The sequence below is a fragment of the Tursiops truncatus genome, chromosome 8 (genome assembly GCF_011762595.2).
Source record: "Tursiops truncatus isolate mTurTru1 chromosome 8, mTurTru1.mat.Y, whole genome shotgun sequence".
In the NCBI taxonomy this organism is placed as follows: domain Eukaryota; kingdom Metazoa; phylum Chordata; class Mammalia; order Artiodactyla; family Delphinidae; genus Tursiops; species Tursiops truncatus.
Window position 1 is genome coordinate 84553736 of NC_047041.1, and position 8039 is coordinate 84561774.

The 8039-nt window shown below is 42.3% G+C and overlaps 1 protein-coding gene across 6 annotated transcripts in view; it reads left to right on the forward strand.

The window, feature by feature from the left end:
- The window catches only part of EHF (ETS homologous factor), a 42793-nt gene extending 35489 nt beyond the window's left edge, over window positions 1-7304 (forward strand). For 5 of the 6 annotated variants that reach the window (XM_004311105.4, XM_019948039.3, XM_019948040.3 and 2 more), the window contains 3 exons: window positions 967-1029; window positions 2595-2790; window positions 2894-7304. In XM_004311105.4, coding sequence (XP_004311153.1) covers window positions 967-1029; window positions 2595-2790; window positions 2894-2993 — 359 coding nt within the window. In that variant the 3' untranslated portion in view covers window positions 2994-7304. The remainder of the gene's footprint in view (window positions 1-966; window positions 1030-2594; window positions 2791-2893) is intronic. The other variant, XM_019948042.3, reaches the window with a different exon arrangement.
- The last annotated feature ends 735 nt before the right edge of the window (window positions 7305-8039 follow it).

The following is an 8039-nucleotide window of genomic DNA, read 5'->3' on the forward strand; positions in this document are numbered from 1 at the left end:
TAACTTTGCATGCCAAAAAAGGCACTCCTCTGGCTTACAAGTCATCTTTCTTTGTTATAAATGTTTACATTTTTGTTTTATATATATATATAAAAGCCTAAAACTTTTCAATGACCTAAATCCTTCAGTGGGGACTTCCCTGGTGGTGCAGTGGTTAAGAATCCACCTGCCAATGCAGGGGACACGGGTTCGATCCCTGGTCCGGGAAGATTCCACGTGCCGTGGAGCAACTAAGCCCGGCACCACAACTACTGAGCCTGCACTCTAGAGGCCGTGAGCCACAACTACTAAGCCCACGTGCCACAGCTGCTGAAGCCCACACATCTGGAGTCCGTGCTCTGCAACAAGAAGCCACTGTAATGAGAAGCCCACACACCGCAACGAAGAGTAGCCCCCACTCGCCTCAACTAGAAAAAGCCAGCGGGCAGCAAAGAAGACCAACGCAGCCAAAAATAAACAAATAAAAAATAAATCCTTCAATGGTTTCCCACCTCTCACAGAATAAGAGCTAAAATCCTCAAAAAGTCCTACAAGGCCTTAGTGATCTGAACCTCACCTGCTCCCCTCTGCCCCTTGTTCACAGCCACACTGAGTTCCTTCTATTCTATGCACACTGACCTCAGGGCCTTTGCTATTCTCAGGCGTGGAAAGCTCTTCCACAACCTCTCTGTATGACTGTCCCCTCACACCTTTCTGGTCCCTTTATCAGAGACGTCTTCTGTGACCACCTTATATTTAATGGCAAAATTATTCCTATCTCCACACTTCTACCCCTATTTCTTACCCTGAAATTTTTTCTCCAGAGCACTTATCACCTCTGTTTTGTTTTGGACACGACCACCTACCTGAACAGTGCTAGGCATGTAGTAGGTGCTCAATAAATACTGGTGAAATGAGTGGATGAATGAATGAAGATGATAATTGTAGGAAATAGGGAAATGAAGCAGTTCTCATTTTTCTCTTTAGCAGAGTCGCCTGATATGAAAAAGCAGCAAGACCAACCAACAAAGTCCCACACCAAAAAGCACAGTAAGTTGGCTGGCTTTCAGATGCCTCCTGGCCCTTCCCCTTGAGTGGAGAATAACTGGACGCCACCAGTGTTTAGACAAATATTGCCTCTGCCTTCTACCTGCATTTCTTCACCTCAGACTGGGTAGGGTGTGAAAAGAGAGGCATCACTTGCTGTCTAAGTAACCCCCTCTGCAGTTGTTTCTCAAAGTGGAGCCCCAGTGGTTATTGCCTCCTCATTCTGTTCTCTTTGTGCTAAAACTGAGACATCAGTGAACAAGAACTTCTTGCAGGCATGGGGTGAGCAATTTCCCTTTCTCCAGAAAAAAGGGTGGGAAAAGGAGAGAGATGGGAAGAAACAGCTGAGGGTGTATTCTTTTTTTCTTTTGCTGAATGTTGGCTTCTTACTTTTGTGGAGTTATTGTTCCAAGAAATACTGTTTATTCTTAAGATTCAACAGTGCTTTTGGGGAGTTGTATTTCCCCCGATAATAAAACCTTATGAAAGTGTATGAAATATCAGAGACGTGGAGGTGGTGGGGGGGAGGACACGGAAAGAAATCAAGGTGGTGTAATCTGGAAATTGTAAGGAGTTGGACTGCCATCTGCTATCTGCTACTCCAGGTCATCCCACAGAACTGAATGAACACAGCCCTTCAAATTGGGTGTGGGAGGGAGTTGTGTGTCACAAATCCAGTGAGGGTAGAATTGAATTTGGTTGCTAATTTCATTGCAGTTGCTGTTTCATTTTCAAATTGGCCCCCTCCACCCCCGTGAGACCCCGCACCAATATATTCTAGGAGTTAGAATTCTAAGACCCTGCCGGTGCGCATTTGGCTGACACACAGTTGCTGGGTGGCAGCCGTCTAATTGACTGAGGTTCTAAACAAAAGAGGTTCTGAATAAAAGTGGTTGAGCGTTGCTCTCCTGGGAAGTAACAAGTTGAAATGAATGCCCAGCAATCTGTTAACCGTATTTAGAAGATACACCGCCTAGCCTAGGAGATCCAAAACCTATTTTTTAAACTTATTTCTTTTTATTGAAGTACAGTTGATTTACAATGTTGTGTTCATTTCTGCTGTACAGCAAAGTGATTCAGTTATACATATATATACGTCCTTTTTAAAAAATATTTTTTATTATTGTTTATCACAGGATATTGTATATAGTTCCCTGTGCTAGACAGTAGAACCTTGTTGTTTATCCATTCCATATAATAGCTTACATCTGCTAACCCCGACCTCCCACTCCGCCCCGTCTCCCAACCTGTGCCCCCTTGGCAAACACAAATCTGTTCTCTGTGTAAGACCTATTCTTTTGTCTTGGCTTTGCCACTCGTTAGCTGTGTGACCTTGGTCAAGTCAGTTGAATTCTCCATGCTTCAGCTTTCTGATTTGTAAAATTAAAAACCTGTGCTAGTTCATTCTTAAATACCCAGTGGGGAGTCTGTGACTTGGCGTCACAGGTGGGTAGCATGGAATCGAGTATCTCTGACTTGTTGTGAGATATTTCAACTCTAGGCTTCCTCTAGCCCTTCTTTGCAGTGACTTCAGCCATGAATAAACTCCTTTTTCTCCTTCACCTCAGATCCGCGAGGGACTCACTTATGGGAATTCATCCGCGACATCCTCCTGAACCCAGACAAGAATCCAGGGTTAATCAAGTGGGAAGACCGGTCTGAGGGCATCTTCAGGTTCTTGAAATCAGAGGCTGTGGCCCAGCTATGGGGGAAAAAGAAAAACAACAGCAGCATGACCTACGAAAAACTCAGCCGAGCCATGAGGTGAGGGGTTTCACGTCTCCAAACGTGATAAGGCCGTGTGACCAGTCATTCCCCCGGCTGTCTTAATCAGACCAGCCACCTTATGCAATGCCTTTTGTTACAGATATTACTACAAAAGAGAAATTCTGGAACGTGTGGATGGACGAAGACTGGTATATAAATTTGGGAAGAATGCACGCGGATGGAGGGAAAATGAAAACTGAAGCTGCTGAAACATTGAACACAAACCTAAACACATCCCACATGATAACCAACCAAGAAGTCCCTGGACATAAATATTTCAAAGACTACTTTTCTCTGATATTTATGTACCATGACGGGGAAAAAAATACATCTACTTCTAACAGGAAGAAGGAACATGACAGTTGATAGAATTATTTTGTTACTTTGAAGTATGTCCTATATGGGGAACAAACGTACACAGTTTTCTGTGAAATATGACACTGTATGTGGCTGTGGTTTGTTTTTGCCTCTATTGTGAAGTTCTTCTCCACTGCAAGAACAGAGTCTGTAGCCATGTGCTTCTTGCTAAGGAGAAAGAAAAAAAAATCAGATGGCATTAAAAGTTTTTATGTGCAAAATGATTTAGGAAAAGATGAGGTGTCCTCCGCGCATAGCATCCTCATGGCCTCTTCAGGAGAGGTGGGCGTGGCCTCTAGGATGAACTCCAGGGTCTCCGATTGGTGGGATGAACCAGAAGGATGCTGAGAAGTCTACCCTGACCTTCGGGAGTCAGTGAGTGGAGAATGAGGACTTCCACAATCCAGAGTGGACTGTAATCATTGCATAATCATATGCCTTTTATGCTTAAATCAGAAAAGAATAATGGTGGAGGGGGCTTTATACTCATTCAGGAATGATTTACCCGGTGCCAAGTCTATCTTCCCTCCTCCCCCTTGGATGATTGGTGAAAAACTTCAGTTGCCACCTCTGCTCACTTTTAGTTACTTAAAGAGAAGGTCCGGCTTTGGTTATTTTTATCCCAGTTGCTTAAAAATAAGTGGGAAAAGGGAGGTAGTTATGAGTTTGCTCTTGTACTCCCATTGTCCTGTGGTTTCCCAATTGGCACAATTGATATTTTTGTCTGAATTATTCTTTGTTGTGTATTATTTGGCTGTCCTGTGTGTTTTGGGATGTTTAGCAGTATCTATGATCTGTACCCACTAGGTGCCAATAGCACTCTGGTCCTCGAAGTTATGACAAACCAAAATGTCTCTAGACATTACCAAGTGTCCCCGGGGCCCGGGGGGAGGGAGAACCACTGATTTAGCTAGTCAAGATGAAGATGGTGGTTTATTCTCAGAACAATAACAACAAAAAATCCCTAGAGTGAAGCAAAAGCAAGACTTTAAAGTCAACCTATTTTTCATTTTTAAAATGTTTGGACAATGGGTTGAAAGAGCTAGAGCGATTTCTTTTCAGAACCTGAGATGAGAGCTAGACTCAGATAAATTAAACAAGGGCTAACAATAGAACACACTGCACTAGAATTACAAAACAGAGTAAATATTATATTACAGAAGGAAACACTGAGAGGAGAGAAAAAGAGTGTGTGTGTGAGAGAGAGGAAGTTAGTTCCAGGGGAGAATCTTTGCAGATGTTAGTTCTTATAATCTTTCCTCTTTTGGATAATCTCTTTCCTGTCTCATCTTAACTCATTCCAAAGTGAATGATGTCTTGCCTAGATTTGCATCTAAAAGAATGTTAAAAAAAAAAAAGACAAAGAAAAGAAAGGAAAGATGGAAGAGAAAAACAGAAAACTCTGTTCAGGATCTATGGTCAGGAAGGAGTTAGAGACTTCTCCAATGACGGCATTGTTCTGGGTCCCTGCAGACTTATCGCCAGACCCTGAAATCTGGGAGGAACGTGAGCCTGTAGACACTTTGAAAATGAGTTTGAACATCCAGATCCCTTTTGCAACTTTTCTTTTCTGCTCCCCATGTCCTTGGCTTTCTCCTCCCTCCTGCCTCTCTGTCTTGAGCATAATATGGGAATGAAGACATGTACCAATAAGAGGGGGCTCGTCTCATCCACTGATGGAACACCTCCTGCAGTGCCTTCCTCAACTCAGGCAAGCGAGTCATAGTCAAAGGTTGCAGAGTGTCTGTAATGGATTCAGAATGTTGGAAGTATGAAGAATTTGTCCTAATTATAATGAGAGCCATTATGGCCAGTGACCTTGGAGCACAGCTTAGTGAGATGAATGACCTTCTGAAGGTACAACCGAGTTGTTTTTCTCTCTGCCTGACTTGGTGCTACTCAGTGTTGTCAAGTCACAGTTACTGAGGGAACTGAGAGAAATGAAGATGAGCAGCACAGATCTGAGACATTCCTGCATGAAAGACACACCTGCTCTCCAAGGAAGGCTAAAGAGCTATGAGGCTTTCCCAGCAGTTGACTATACTTCCCACAGAATGAATTAAACCTCCAGATATTTGAATTAGTGTAAACACATGAATGTTTGTGTGACTGTGTGTGCCTGAATTGTGTGAAGTTATTAGGGGTGTCTGCTAATTTGCTCTCTGCTGTTTCTTCTCTGGCTTGGCCTGTTCATCATCTAGGCAGCCTGGATCCTTCTCCGACCTTGCTCTTCCACAAACCTGTAAGTTTCTCACATTCCTCCAAATTGGTCTTGCTCTTTCCTCACCCTCTCCATTGAAGAGCAGTCCCTGCTAGGTATTGAGTCTGGGGTGTACTGACTGGAACACTGTGCAGATAATTAGCAGATTGTGTTATTTGTTGAAAGTGACGGTTTCTTGGCATCCGGTTCCTGCATAAATAGGTGGGCGTATTAAGTTCTCAGCATATCTCTCTATTGTCTTGGCTTGAGTTTGATGCATTTTCTGTGTGCTGTTTCATGACTTGGAGAACTCGAGGTAATCGAGCCATGCCAATTTGGGGTGTGAATAGAATCCTTCCCCCCGGTGTTGCAAGGGAAAGCAAAATCCCAGAGACAAGCCAGCACCAGGTGAAGCCCACTTCTTTTGGCAACTCACAGCTTCTCACTTGAGAAGCTCGTCTGAGCTGATGCTCCTATGGTCACTGCGCACAGTCTCCTTAAACTCTCCTTAAACTAAAGGCTCGGGCCCTTATTTGTTTTTTTCCTGGGAACCTGAGGCAGGAAAGGTATTGCTAAGACTTTACCAGACTCAGATCATCTGAGGCTTCTAGATATTTGACTTGATGAAACGAGCAAAGCCCTGACTCCCAGGGACATACTTACAGCTTCTTGAACTTGCTTTCTGAGCAGGGCAGACCCGGGCAATGAGTTTTCCTTTGAGTGTGCTTGTCCTTCTTCAAACTCTTACCTTGCTAGACTGTAAGCTCTTTGAGGGCAGGGATGATATCTTAGCAATATTGTTTTCCCAGTATCTAACATGAGACAGGTCCTCAATAACCATATGTTGAGTGAATGAATGAATGAATGTCTTCTGGAAGACTCCTCGGATTGGGAAGCTATATCCATAATCGTGATGTAAATTGTTTTCTTCACTGGATGAAGAGCACAACGGCCAAAACTTCAAGGACATATTATCTATCAGGTGAACATTTTACTGTGAGACTCTTTACTTTGCCTTCCTACCTGTGCTGAAATAAAATCAAAACAGGTTATTTGGTTCTGCAAGTCAATGTATGTTGTGTGAGAATTCTGTCACCTTATTAGGAACTGTGAGACTTATCTGGTGTAAGACGCCAGTCATGAACCTTGAACCTGTTTAAACCAATGAAGATTATGAATGTGTTTATATGATGTAAATTGCTACTATTTAAGTGTAAAGCAGTTCTAAGTTTTAGTATTTTGGGGTTGGTTTGTATTTTTTTTTGTTGCTTTGAAAAATATTGAGGGATCTTTTGATAAGGTTAGTCATGCATGTTAGATTTTAGTTTTACAAGTGTGTTGTTTTTCAAATGTATAAAGTGTAGGAAAAGTTAAAATAGTAAGAGGGAAAGGCAATTATATTATTCTTCTATAGTTAAAAAAAGTTTATCGAGTGCCCACTGTGTGCACAGCGTGGAACCATATTTGTGAGGAGCTTATCTAACTATGTGGGGTGTAATAGGTTCTCCACAGGAGCCCACTGGATGGATACCTCCTGTGTGAAAGAAAGAACACAGCAATCACAATTATCAGAGCTGAATTAACCTCAGCATTGCTTCTCAGTATTCCATTTCTGGAATAAGAGATACAGAGAACATTTAATAAAAACGTGTTGAGACTGGGCCTCACGAACCACTAAAATGTATAAGCCTTCACAAGTTTAGCTTAATTGGGATTAATCTTTCTGTAACTATATGCCTAATTCTTGCTTTTCTTCCCATCTGTCTTCTGGGTTGACAATTTGTGGGAAGCAACCCTACTGCTGCTATTTTTTAAAAAATCAGAAATCTTGCCCTTGAAACTGTGTTAAATTCAAACTGAATATTTCTGTTTTATGAAAGAATTATATTTTTCAAAATATGTTTTTTTGGTTTGATGGGTCCCAGAAAACACTAATAAAAACCACAGAAACCAACCTGTAATGTGTGCTTCATGCTTCAACAAGTCATTCAAAACCAGGCTTAGAGGGAATGCACTTAGCAACACACTTAGCAACACAACATATGCAGTTTCTGCATATGGTTACTCAATATGCATTTACTGAGCATCTACTACTATGTGTCAGGCACTGTCCTAGGCACTGAGTTATGGCAGAGAATGAAAGAGACAAAAAAAAATTCTGCTCTTTTGAAGTTTATGTTCTATTGGATGGAAACAGACAAGAAACAAAATATTAAGAAACAAGCATAGCATATCAGATGTGTAGTCAAGAAATGTAGAGCAAGGAAGAGGAGTAAAGTGTGCTGGAGTTTGTAGGGTTGATTGCAAGTTTAGACAGGGTTAAGAAGGGTGGAAGGAAAGGAGCCATGCAGATGGCTGGGGGAATGGTACCCTACTGGAGGGACCAGCAGGTACAAAGTTCCTGAGGTTCCTGACGCGTGTTCCTGACATGTCCAAGGAACAGCAGGGCAGTCTGTTTGCCAGAGTAGACTCAGCAGTAGTAGGAAATAATGTTAGAGAGGCCCTGGCAGGCCAGATCACACAGAACTTGGAGGTCAATTTGGAGGCTCTGGTTTTTCTTTTGAGTGAGATGGAGAGCATCTGATGCTGAGTGTACATTCTTAGTGAAGGATGAACAAAGAAAGGCAGAAAAGATCACTCTTACATCCAGGTTTCCAGTACAATAGGTAAAAAGATTTCCAGGCAAGAA